This window comes from Cynoglossus semilaevis, chromosome 2, assembly GCF_000523025.1.
Source record: "Cynoglossus semilaevis isolate Cse_v1.0 chromosome 2, Cse_v1.0, whole genome shotgun sequence".
Classification (NCBI taxonomy): domain Eukaryota; kingdom Metazoa; phylum Chordata; class Actinopteri; order Pleuronectiformes; family Cynoglossidae; genus Cynoglossus; species Cynoglossus semilaevis.
In genome coordinates this window covers 15,023,614-15,036,665 of record NC_024308.1, presented here as the reverse complement: position 1 = coordinate 15,036,665, position 13,052 = coordinate 15,023,614, and the positions used below count along the sequence as shown (strand labels likewise).

The following is a 13,052-nucleotide window of genomic DNA, read 5'->3' as shown; positions in this document are numbered from 1 at the left end:
CGTTCCTCATCCTCCTCCTCTTTCCACCTTTTTCTCCAGGCACAACATTCACTGTGGAGGAAGCACAAAATGTTCAGCAGCAGCAGCAGCATTGTCATTTGGAGCGGTTGTGTAAACAGGGTGAGATGATTGCATTATGATGCAGCCCTGCCCAGAGACTGTGACATAGCAATAGCTGTTGTTTAGCCTCAGGTGCTTAATTCTGTTTGTCAGGAAGTGATGTTGCACAAGCAATGTGGTTAACAAAAAAAGAGGGAACAACAGGCTGATGGATGATGGAGGACAGTGCACAGCTGTGTTGGGAAATGACCTGGGTCACAAGTGACTCATACATGCGTCCCATGCATTATGTGTGTAGACTTTATTATTTAAAATCGGAGATGCAGATGGGATTTCTTTACGTTCACATTTTATGGATAGACAGAGAGAATGATAGAGCAACTTTTTCTACTCTGTACCACCTGAGAAAACATTGATCTCTCTGAGTACCACCATGATGACCAACATAAGAATATAGCAGCAGAGGCCTTCCCTATTAGCTTCCACCACACAGGAGAGATGTTTATTAAAAGTTTAAATTTTGTATTTATTGAGCATGGTATGTTTCAGATTTATTCAGTTGAAAATGCGCTTGTGCCACAGTTTGAGAACCACTGACATAGAGTACAAGGAAAATGCTTATTATTCTGTTTTGAAATGCACATTTTCCACCACAGATACATTTGCTCTCCACACTTACCTGCAGGTCCTTGTTAATATAAATGCATCAAATACAGGGGACACACAGCAAATAGTAAAAGTGTCACAGTTAGTGGATCAGCACGGTGTTACAGCGTTTTGCAGGTATTTGCAGACGTGCAGTATAAAGGTCTTTTTGCTGTCTCCTGGAATTTCCGAGGTTTGACCCTAAGGTGTTTTAATGAAAACCTTTGGGTATTGCCTTGATGACTACAGGGAGAATGACAGTGGAATGAGAGCATGATGAACACACCATGAATCTCCTCTAAGCCTGGTAAACACGAGATCGGCCTCACATTAGGTATCTCCTCTGAGGCTGATTACCGCCTGTTTTTTTTTTTGTTTTTTTTTCTTCCCTGTTTCCAACGTCGTTTACCAAAGAGCCACTGGGTTTCCTTATACTTTATGGGATGAAGTACGTTGGTGCTGACACTGAAGACGAGGTGGGATGTTCCATAAAATAAAAATTGAAACCATGCATCAAAATGTTGTCCTGTGTGCCTGTTACAGCTTAAGAGCTGTAATTACAACAATGACACAGAGGTCAGAGGTCAGCGGTGACAGACGTAACAGTGTTCATACAGGGTCTAAAGCAGTGGTCCCAGTTCTTCAGACCAGTTCTACAGACCAGCAGCAGGGACGTGTGTGCATTTATAATATATATAAAATATATAATTGTATTGGTTTTATTTTAGATTATGTACCTTTATTTGAGGGATCTTGGTTTCTTCTTGATTGGTGTTTTGTCATAACGTCAAGTTCTGATGTACCGCTGACAGTTCTGCTGGAGACTGACACGGTTCTGATGTTTTCAGGAGATCAGGGGACGGGGTGCGCGTCTTCTGGGACCGGCTCAGAGAGCCCTCCTTCATCTCCAGGTGGAACCCGTTTGCCACTGACTTCCCTTTCAGCACCTTCACCTACCACCCTGTGAGGAACACGAGTGACACGTTTGAGTCTCTCTGCGACGTGAGTCCCGCCTATATGTCATCACGAGCACGGTGTTGTATAAAGGAGCTGGTTAACCTAGATTTTGAACAACATAAAAATAGGTTTTCTCTCTTCCACTCTGTGTGTGTCACTGATTGGACTGAATCACTGGATTTATTTAAAAATGTTTTTCTTTTTCGTTTCTACAAAAAATAATGAGAGAACTGCCCCAGATTTTTAAAATTCATTTTTCTATTTCTATTAATGCATATAAAATGCAAAGTATAGAATTTTATTAAGAGTAGAATTTAAATTTATTTATTTTACTGATTAGTTTTAGTACTTTTTTAGTGCGTTTTTAGTGTATTCTCGATCTTTATCTCTTTATTTTATATTTTTGTTCTCCCTGTGGCCCTAATACTCCACAGTACCTATCCTGTACTTTTATTTGAATTGTGTGCATAAAATTAATAGGCTTTTGGAAAGCAGGGTGTTTGTCGCTCAGTTTCATGTTGTTAGTCGGTAATATTGAATTTGCAAGGTAAATTCAAGATTCAAAATTGTTATTGGCCATTTGTGCACAAAACCAAACACACGAGTTCTTGTAGGCGCCCCCCCCAAGTTCAGTAATAGAGTAGGCAAATACAACTATATTATTTAAATTATATGGAAGACGTGAATTTAAATACATCTTGCTGTACTCGCTGTTGTTTTCTTTTTTTAAAACACATCAGTGTGAGTGATTGGCAACGGAAACGAAATTCTAGTTTATTTTCTTTTACTCATACAAAATAAAGCTGAATAAACGTCCTTTTTGGTCACACTTTGTTATAAAATTCAGTCGAAAAATTAGGCAATTCCAGAGAAATTTCAACATGTGTTAACCTTCAGAACAGATAAGTCAGCACCAGGAAGACAAAAGTGAGTTGTTTTTGACTCACCGGTAAAAGTCATCACGAGCATGCTTGTTTTGCAATCTGTCCAAATTTCTTTTAAAGTCTCGTAGCCAGGTTATTACTCATAACGTGCATTATACACAATTCACTGACTGCGCTGATGACGAGTGTCAGCTGAGCTCCACATACCCACGCACCACTGCTCTCTATCCCTGAAGAACATGAAGTAACACTGCAACACTAGGAAAAGGGAAAGTATACAAGGTTTGGAAATACTGTTGTATTTGATATCTCTGTAGATTTGTTCTTTTCTCCTCCAGTATGCTGCAGGCTGTTGTTGCCGAGGTGATAGTGTCCCTGTTTACGTCACACAAAGTTAGCTTGAATGTTGGGGCTTAGGTATCAGGTCGGACGGAATATAGTTGTTCTTGGCATTTAATCTGTAAAGTTTGATTCGACAAGTATCGGACCGATACCGATTCTTAGTATTGGATTAGGCAGGCCTGTCAAAATGGTGGCTCAGTGGTTGAGGAAGCAGACTTGTATCTGGAAGGTTTCAGGTTTGAATCCCAATAATGCCAAGGTTCTTTCAGTTTTACTTCATCTCAGCAGCCATTCAGGAGTAATATACCTCAACACAACTCAAGTGTCAGTAAAAAAATGGAGTGAGATTACAGCCAATACTCACAACATCAATAGGTTCTGTTCATGATTTTAGCCAAAAAACAGAAACATTGTAGTCCGTAAGACTGGACATGTGGGAGAACAGTGAACATTTGCTCATTTCTATTCAAAACCATGACCATCTTTCAGACAATGAACGTCCAGTGTGAGCCAATAACAATAAATACAAAAAGTGAACTATTATTATTCAACACTGAGTTCACGTTTTTACTGTTCTGTTCTCTGCAGATTCATACGTTCCGTGAGCAGCTCAAACAGGCTGCTGAGAGGCTTCATGCCATGAAGCCAGTTCCTGGGAAGGCCAACGGAGTCCTGGTCCTGAACCAGGCCCTCCAAATTGAGGCTTACGTTGGCCTCATGTCTTTCCTTGGAAACACAAACAAACTAGGTTACTGCATGGCAAGGGGAAACATCGGCTTTTAACCCTTTTTTTTTTTTTTTTTTTTTTTTTTTTTTAAGTCTGCAACATTCAAATAATTGTTTTCTTCCTGAACTCTCGTGGATAAGTTTGATGGTGATATTAGACCAAATATTTCTGGATGTTACTTTTTAAGATTAAGTCTGTTTTGGCCTAAGAAGTGTGTGTGCGCTTTACAAGGTTTTTTTATGTGTTCTCTCCCCCGGCTGCTAATCACCAGTGTGTGGTGTTAGAAATGTCAACAGAGTTATTTACTGGTAGACTGATCTCTCCCTGCTCTTTGTATTTGCCCCTCAGTGACATGGCGTCTCAACTCTTCTTTCTTTTTCCCCCAGTGTTGTTCTCGTGTTATTTATGCCCTCAGAGATTCATTGCAGCACGGTTCCTCGGCTCGTCTGTCAGTTTGTCATTCGTTGTGTATTGTTTTTTACCCTGTATACAGCGCTGGAATTTCCCTTTTGATTTGTGTGTTTAGAGTGGGCCGCTCCACATTGTTTACTATCATCAATTTTCTTCTTTAAGTCTGTAACAGACATTGAAATGGAGAATGGCTGGTATTTGATCTCGTCCTTTGTATGTTGTTATGAATGAAATTAAGTTTCTTGCATAGTTTTTTTTTCAATGCTATTGAAAAGTTTGATTTCATTTGCAGTAGTAGTTATACTTAGAACTATTGCAGGGGGCTACAGCGGTGCAATGGCAGTTCACCTGCCTGCCACCGGAGGTCTCACATCTCAGGTTGGGTTGTCACGTGATTGACGTAAATCGAATGTAAATGTTTTACTGTGGCTTTTATTTCCATATAAAATATTTTGGGGACACGGGTGCAATTTTATGAAAAGTTGTCACTATACGTCGGCTAACATGTTTGTTTACAGGTATATAGATTTTTATTTGTTGATTTTTGGTATTCTGTCTAAATTTCTGTCTTCCTTCACATTTTATCATCTAGCATCCTTAACATGTCATGTTTGCTGCCATGTCGTGTTTTAGGGGGAAAAAAATCTTGCCTTTCTTAAATTGCAATTAAAATATGTTGTGAGGTAATTCAGATGGACCTAGATTTAAGAGGCCTAAATTATGTTAAACGCAGGACCTAGATTTAAGAGGCCTAAATTATTTTAAACGCAAACAACAACAACAGAAATTGTTCACACAAACGGTAAAGCCGAACACTGAAGTAGAGAGTAACACACCTCACTTCTGGAGTGTGCCATCTATTGGGGAAATGCAGGTATTGCAAGGAAAGGGCAGACTAATGTCTATGGATTATATAATTTAATTATATAATTTGGACAGGTTGGGTAGGCCAGATTAAAAAGCCTAAGAGTCCATATCCGGCCCCTGGGCCATAGTTTGCCATGTCTGTTCCAGACTGTTAAAATATGGAGTAGTTCAGTTCTCAGATGTTGGAGTGAAAGGAAAAAGACAAATGAACTGTGAAATTATATTTGTAAACCACCAAAAGTATATTTCTATTAAACTGAGAGCTGTAACATACAGTAGCTAATTTAACATTTAAGCCCCACCGGAAAAAAAAAAAGACCCAGCAGTGTTTACAAATTGGGAAGTCGTCTTCTGAACGACGGTTCAAGAAAGACGGACTATCAGACTCTTCAGGCAATCCAGTGAGGGAACTGGACTCACTTTGCCCTAAAAGAAGCTGTCCTTGTGCACACTCAGCTGTTATTCCATATGGTAAAGTATATGGTTAAGTTAAGCACCTATGGTATCACGTATCACACCCCTAAGGTTGGAAGGGGTTAACACGCTTCCTCCCAGAAGGAGGACGTGTCTCTCATCCTGCATCAAGATCTGGCCTGGAGCAAAGAAAGACCTCCTCCACATTTCTGCTTCTCTATTTGTAAAAAGATGTTTTGCAAACAGGATTAACTGCCTGATAAATTCATTCATTCATGAAGAAAAATTCTGCTCAGTCCGTCAACAAATCCTGCGTACTCCATTTGTTTGGTTTCCATGGAAGACGTTGGCAGCCGTCTTCATTTTATTGTTGAACTGTCATGATTTTATCTTAGCTGCAGGTCAACTACTCACTAAAACACTATGACAGCAGCAGGATAAAGAGGGATTCAAGTTGTGTCATTGGAACGAATAGAGCGTTTCTTTAGATAACAGTGCAGCAGCATTTGTGATTGCACTGTTTGCTGTCAGGACAATCATTTGTGCGCGCTCTGACACGTTCCAGATGGACTTTAATAGAGCTTTGGTCTAATTTTTTTGTTTCTCTTCGGTCTCTTATTTTGGTAACACTTTAGTGCAAAAAGCATTTAGATGTGATGAGACTTGTTCCTGATACAGGGATGGAGGATTCAGTGTTCCGTGTGTGCAGAGATGGGTGTGCAGCCGGCAGGAGGGAGTGAAGCCTTATTGTTGTGTCAGATCCACCTCTGTCCTCAGATGCTCCTTTGAATTAAAGAACTTTTTTTTTTTTTAGCCCTCCAGGTACCAGATATGATTTAAGGCTTTGGAAAAAATGCATCTGTACTCGCTCATGTGCAGTAATCAAAAAGTACTGATTGTGCAGATGGTGGTACGTGGCTATGTACTGATGTAGTAAACCTAGGGAGCCTGTCAAAAACTAAGGAGCATTTATTAACCATTATGTAGCTCCTCTCAAAACTGTAAACTCTCCCTTTAAAAAATATTCACTTACTACCTGTAATATGTCCGATGATACTGCAACCCGGAGTAGCTGCTGTTGCTGCGGTGATTCTGCAACCCGGAGTAGCTGCTGTTGCTGAGGTGATTGTGTGTTTTGTTTTGGGTTTTTTTTTTTGTTTTTGTTTTGTTATGCTGAAATTTGATCAGTATTGGACCAATACCAATCCTGAGTATCAGCTCGAGCCATCTCTAGTTTTTACCCTTAATAATCTCCTCAATAATGTTCATCTAAGAAGTTTAGGAAACTGTACATGCATTACAGTCTCTGCTCAGAGTTGAGTATGGCGTTTATTTTGTTCATATCAGCATTGAACATGAACCTTTCCTTCCTGTAGTAGGTGCTAAAGATACATTCCAAACCCCTGTTCTGTGATTCCACGCTAGAGTAATAACATTATTGGTTTGTTGTGTTTTGTGTTTGTTTGTCTAAATGTGCCAAAAACTGTTCGCAAGAAACACGTAATATGCTCAGGTTTAGAGATTAGTAAATGTCTGATGGATAGAAGAACTGCACAGACCTCACCCTTCAGTCCTCTGTACCTCCAGGGCCCTCCAGTCACTGTGTTACATGAGTGTTCACAGACAGGAGACAGTCCTAGACACACCCTGCTCCCTCTGATTGGCTAGTATCTTTTCATCAGTGGTTTGGTTGGTAAGTCCACTCACTCATTCTGCAAAATGTATTTCAATCCCTCCTTTCCCCTATAAACACAGGGGATGCTGTCACACTGAAGGTATTTAAATACAACGACCTTCTTCTTAATGGACTAAATAAGTCATGAGAATTCAGTAAGATTTGTTTTATCAGTAACTGTCAAAAAGTCCATCAAGATGTTCCATTGACTCATGTTATTGCACATTTCCTTCCTCCATTGTGTGGCTGCTGGGTGGTGGTGGTAGGTGGGTCACACTCTTGGGTGTGTTTCTGACAACCAGGTTGCTTGTTTTTCTTGTGAGATCTGGCAACGCAAAATACCACTTGCATGCAAAAGTGAGGTCAGCATTTCTGAGAAGAGCTTCACCTAAATCTTCAGTCAAAAGATTGAAAAAACTGTTCAGAGACATTTCTATAGACTCAGAATAACTAAATTCAAGTTTCTCTAAAGATGTACCTTTAAGCCCAGCTGGATGGTAGGACACATATGGAACACAGTGTTTCCTGAGGCGTTAGCGCTCTCTGAATTTGAATTTAAGCGACAGCAGCGTTAAGATCATGTGATATAGGAAGGTAATAATAGCTCTAGCAGTAGATAACACCTCAGGTAAACCGGTTTATCAGTTGTTCGACTGCTAACAGTTCTACATAGGATTCACTGTCTACTAATAAAGAGGCTAATTCCATGGAAAATATTTCATATATGTGCATACAAAATAGGAGCAATCGGCCTCAAGTGTTATAAAACTTTTGCAATTCAGTGGAGCAAATGAGCACCAGCCTCGCTAAAGCACACAGACTCACATGATAAACGACTTGGAAGAGGTAATGGTTGCATTCCTGTGTGAATAGGTAAGTCTGTGCCTTAGGCCCTGAGCTAAATAAGATGATTTGTTTTTTCACTCCCAATTATTTTCCCCCAGTGGAACATTGAACTGTTCAGGCTGAATTTTCCAGGCTGAGGATTTCCTTATACAGTTAAGCAAGGCTGTCAATAGAAGAAGCATCAGCATTAATAGTGATTGTACAAATACGCTTGACGCGAGTGCTGCTCTGTCAATGGTTTCCACACTTTTAATGGCCAGAACTCGTCCTCTGTGCCTCCGCTCCTATGAGCTGGTGTACGCAGCAATAACCATCTTCTAACCTGCGTGGATGTCAAGCCTGCTGATTGTGACTGTTTTCCTTCCTATCGACCTTTTGTCTGTTGGCAGGTGCTGTTTGGTGATTCCTTCTTGACAGGCTGGCCTGGTAACTGGAGGATTGACAGTTTGAATCCCGGCCTTGGAAGGACTGCAACAGGACCCCAAATTCCTCAGATAACAGAGCAGGTGTCTTAAGACATACTTTAAGCCACTGGATAATAATAGTAATATTGATGTTAATAATAATAATAGGTTGTGTTGTTATTGTTGCTGTTGTTTTTATTATTAGAATTATTGTTGTTATTATTACCATATACTTGCTTGAAAATATGCCACTCTAGTAACTTGATTCTCCATGACCCCTTTCACCACAACCTGCCGCGCACCAGTCGACCAATGTTGGGTGTTTTCTATTGCAGTTGAGTGTCTCATTGCCCTAAGACATGGGTAGTTTACTTAAATAGGTCAACAGTGTCAGGGAACAATGACAAAAGCAAGACGAGCAATTTGGTAAACATCTGAAGAGTTGGGAATGCACTAATGTCTCTTCTCAGTGAACAGCAACGGGACTTATTCAATCAGATGTCTCTTTTGAAGCAGAAATAGAACAGGATGAAAATGCTTGAATCTCACTTTTAGGAATGTTACATTTTAGTTTAGAAAAACATATTAATTGGAGTTCAGACTGTGAAAAAAATAACGTACGTCAAGGTGACAGGAGGTCAGGGAGGTCACTTCCTCTGTGTCTCCCTCCACAGGTCTAAGGTGAAACTGTAGCTGATTTTTAACACCGTGATGTGGAAGATGATCAGGAAAGTTTAAAAACTGCCCATCGGTGCCTGTGACCCTGGATGGCCCTGGTGAACAGGGCTGTTTTAAATGCTTGGGGCAAGTAACATAAGACAAATTCTGCACTGAGACACTTTTGCTGTGCTGGCGTGGCATGCAGGCTTCTCATCTTTCTGGAATTCCTTCAGAGCTCTGATCGATATGCCAGCTTGGATACCAAGCTTCTTTCCACAGGTCATACATCCTCAAGTCACCATTTTCATTTCTCCGATGTGTGTTTGGTAAACATGTTACACCCGTCGGAGGAATGTTGGTTGCTAACGAGCCAAGTCCAACAGCATTTAAATATTTAGTGGCACTTTCACCCTTCTTCTTACCTCTTCCATCTGTTGCCCTCGAAACAGTGAATACAGGAAGTGAAGACGGAGTGAATGTGTGAGGTGTGGCCTGTGTGTGTCTGTGTGCGCGCACACCCGTGTTGTATCACAGTAGCATGTGTATGTACACAGAGGTTGTTGAGGTGTTGTCTGGCTTCCTGTAATGTGCTGGAGGTTTAGACACTGTTTTTTTATTTATGCCAGTCGCAGCTGTCACTGTTGTGTCTGGAGTGTGTTTACTGAACTCTGGGCTATGGACTTGGATTTCTGTCAGAACCACTGACCCTCCCAACTACAGAGAGCGCGACGGTCCAGAACACACCCTGGATTCCTGTCAAAGGAAACAAAAGCCTCAGCATTCATGAAGTGTTTCACCTTTGGATGACCTCTGCTTTTCTTAACGTTACTGAGAAAAGATCAGCGATAAAAATGTCTTTCCTCCTGGAAAGTGTAATTTAAGATTAATATACAGAACACTGTAGAATCATTGCACTTGATAATCATTGAACAAGACAAAAACTAAAGAATTGTAATACTAAAAAGACAGTAATTTATGTGAAAACAAAGGGGACAAGTAAAGGTTTAGCATTATGTTTTGTTCTGTATTTAAATTGGTGTCTTTCTATTGTACAGTCATGGGAGCCTCTATTCAAACAACCAGGTTAAAGTTATATACCTACATTGAAAAACGTTAAAAATATATTATAAACATTATTATAATATATACACATAATATATATTTTATAGGTTTTGGTACTGATTAAATGCATGTAGCTGTATGGCACGATATGATTAAATTCTAAGAGTATATGGTCACTATAACTGCATATAGAATTATATTGATATTATTCTTGTTTAAATTGCTTTTAGTCTACCAGCACTACCTTTGTAATCTAGCATAACTGTAACCACTAATACTGCTACTAATACTATAACAACAACTACTACTAGTAATAATAATATTCATATTATTATTATTAATATTAATAGTGTGTATTAAAACGAGGGCTGTCACAATTACTTGATATTACAATTAAGTGCGTATTAAGTTTACAATTAGAATTTATCGTTTTCCTTAAAACCGTTAGAAAGTACTATAAGGAACTATAATTAAGCGCAACTCCAACGGAGCGAAAACAAAGTTGCACAACACCCGCGTTCTACCGCGTGTTTTGCTTTGTTTTCGTTCCCTGGAAGCTTCAGGTGTGGGAAAAATGACGGAAGAAGAATTATTCCTCCGAAAAGTATGATTATTTTTGCGACTATGGATGACGGACTGTCAGCATTTAAAGCATGGCATTAAAAACTCATCGGACTCATTTGTTCGTCAAAGTACAGGTAAATACACAACACTGGATTATATTACGTCAGTGTTTTCCTTACGTAACATTGAATTGGTGGGAGATTAAACGTTAGCGCGTCATTTGCAATTTATTGTGTACAAGTACGACACTGCTTCGCCTTACGTATGCCATGTATTCTTCTCAAAGGCCTCAGTAAATGAACATTTAGCATTAGCTCCGGTTGAGTAGACGTTGGTCCTCTGTTTCTGACACTATGGGATGTCCGTTTTATAAGTAATTTGTGTATTTGTCATATTTGTGTTTGTTGTCATTGTAATTTAAACACAGATGATGACTTAAACAATTTGAACAATAAAATAGGTAGTACATATGTAGCATTTCTTTTGTTGTATCGTTTATAGGAGAGTTTTTTGTACTTTTTGGTGACTTAACTTTTCTATATATTTTTGTTATGTTGGCATCAATAGATAGAAATGAAAGAAACTGTAGGACCTACAAGAAGTGTTCATGTGATTTTACAGATTCATAGTATTGTGAAATAAATAACGTATAATAAATTCTCTGACAATAAACTTTACACAATCCCACCTCTCTTGAGATTTACTACTACAATAAACTTTACACAATCCCACCTCTTTTGAGATTTACTAAGTTTTTATTAGTTTAGTGGCCAAGCAAGTATTCAATTAATTGCAAAAGAGAAAAAAGTTTAAGGAATGAAAATGTATTAAAATTATTTTTCAAGAATGTAATGAATATGACATTTCATAGTTCTAAAGAGTAACTTGAATAAGATAATAATAATGATCTCCTACTGTGTAGCATTGATAGCATTTTTTTTAATTTAATAAAATGTTGAGATGTACATTAGCACATTAGTGTGTGGAAATGGAAATAGGTTTTTGTAAAAGTAATAATAAAATCTGGTTAGGAGAATATAAAGCAAGGAAATTGCTGAAGGATTTGGATGTCAACCACCGTAAGCACACATGAACCCCAGTGTACATATTTTCAGACAGTCATCCTTTGAATGAAAGCTTCGTGCTACTACTATTGTATTCTAAGTGCTAGGAAAAGTAAAAGGTGCTAACTGAGCTGCAGTTCCAGTCAGTACATGTCAGTTGCACAAACTGATGAAAACTACCACACTGGCATGTTTCCAATATTAGACTACTGCATACTATAGTGACTGCGCTGCATGACAATGATTGCACTCACACATCACCATATCTCACATGTCAGACGGTGTATGTGTCCCTTAGAAGCTGGACAGGGGGTCGGCAGTGCTGGGACTAAGCCCCGATGACAAGCCACTGGAATGGCTGCGGTGGAGACGCATGAGCAGAATCTGCATGAGGAGGAGGACGAGGAATGACCTGAGCTCCAAACAAACACACACAGTAGATAACCCACATAATCCACATGTTAAAATCCCATAACTGCGTTTAATCTAATACATGTGATATATTTTTATTACTGTGGTGAAAAAATGTGGATTTGATTTATGTTGTTGAAATGGTGGTTTAGACTTTATGTTCAGGCTGTGTCTGTTTTAGGGTCCAGCTTTTAACGTTCACCTCTCTGCCAGATGGAAACAAGCGTCTGTGTCTTTTACACATGCAAATACAGGCATAGTGTGCTTACTGTAGTTTAGAGTACAAACTTCTACAATATATCTTAATGTGACTCATTTGAAAGTTTCTTTTATTTTGACATGTTCATTATATTTGAATATTCACCTAGCAGTCAGAAATAATTGATCATATACAGCAGGAGTGGGCAAACATTTTGGCTCGCAGGCCAGAATGAAGTTCAAAATTTGGTGGGTCGTTTTAGTATCGGTTGGATGCAGAATGCTCGTTGAAATAATATAAATAAAAGCAGTTGGTTTAAACATCGTTAATTGTATGGGTCAGGGTCCTGGGCTTGACCTGTTGCACAGGACACAAAAATGCTATCTGGTTGTGCTCCATGACTTCTCCAGCCCCCTGTCAAGCAGCCCCTTGTCCTCAGCAACCCTCCACAGTTGGCAAATACAGTGTGTTCTTAATACGGCCAGTATGTTTGAACGCAGAGGTCCCGGTAGTGGGAGATAAATTGAGAGCAAAGAGATGTCAGGCTGACGACAGCTGTGGGCTACAGCCGAACCAGATGTCTGCCAATGTTGACCTTCAGTCGATTCGCTCTCTCCTGCTCTTTCAATGCACATTGAATATTTTCATAGCAGAATTTGTCTGTCATGCCTCCCATGTGCTAGCGCCATCTAAGACTCAAACTGCAGGAAAGAAACGGTGTCAGTTAGGGGCCGCTGGCTTTTGTTGAGATGGTTCTCGTTCTATATCGTAAGCCTTCTGTGTAGAGTTTGCTGGTTGTACACGGTGTGCATTCGATTTCTTTAAGTACCTCAGCCTTATTTAAAGCCTTATTTAAATAA

The 13,052-nt window shown here is 39.4% G+C and overlaps 1 protein-coding gene and 1 long non-coding RNA gene across 11 annotated transcripts in view; one reads left to right on the top strand and one right to left on the bottom strand.

Annotated features, from left to right (window-relative positions):
• Positions 1–13,034, top strand: part of tprg1 (tumor protein p63 regulated 1) — a 27,419-nt gene extending 14,385 nt beyond the window's left edge. For 5 of the 10 annotated variants that reach the window (XM_008338590.3, XM_008338589.3, XM_025054247.1 and 2 more), the window contains 2 exons: positions 1,554–1,707; positions 3,477–4,710. In XM_008338590.3, the coding sequence (XP_008336812.1) occupies positions 1,554–1,707; positions 3,477–3,671 (349 nt within the window). In that variant the 3' untranslated portion in view covers positions 3,672–4,710. Of the gene's footprint in view, positions 1–1,553; positions 1,708–3,476; positions 4,711–6,894; positions 7,001–8,217; positions 11,201–11,880 lie in introns of those variants that run through there. The other 5 variants (XR_003049264.1, XR_003049263.1, XM_025054249.1 and 2 more) reach the window with 5 other exon arrangements.
• On the bottom strand, positions 4,277–5,244 carry LOC103399941 (uncharacterized). Its single transcript, XR_523736.3, has 2 exons — positions 4,763–5,244; positions 4,277–4,724 (listed from the first exon to the last, which is right to left on the bottom strand). It is a non-coding gene; the product is annotated as an uncharacterized LOC103399941 (long non-coding RNA).
• Positions 13,035–13,052: the final 18 nt, after the last annotated feature.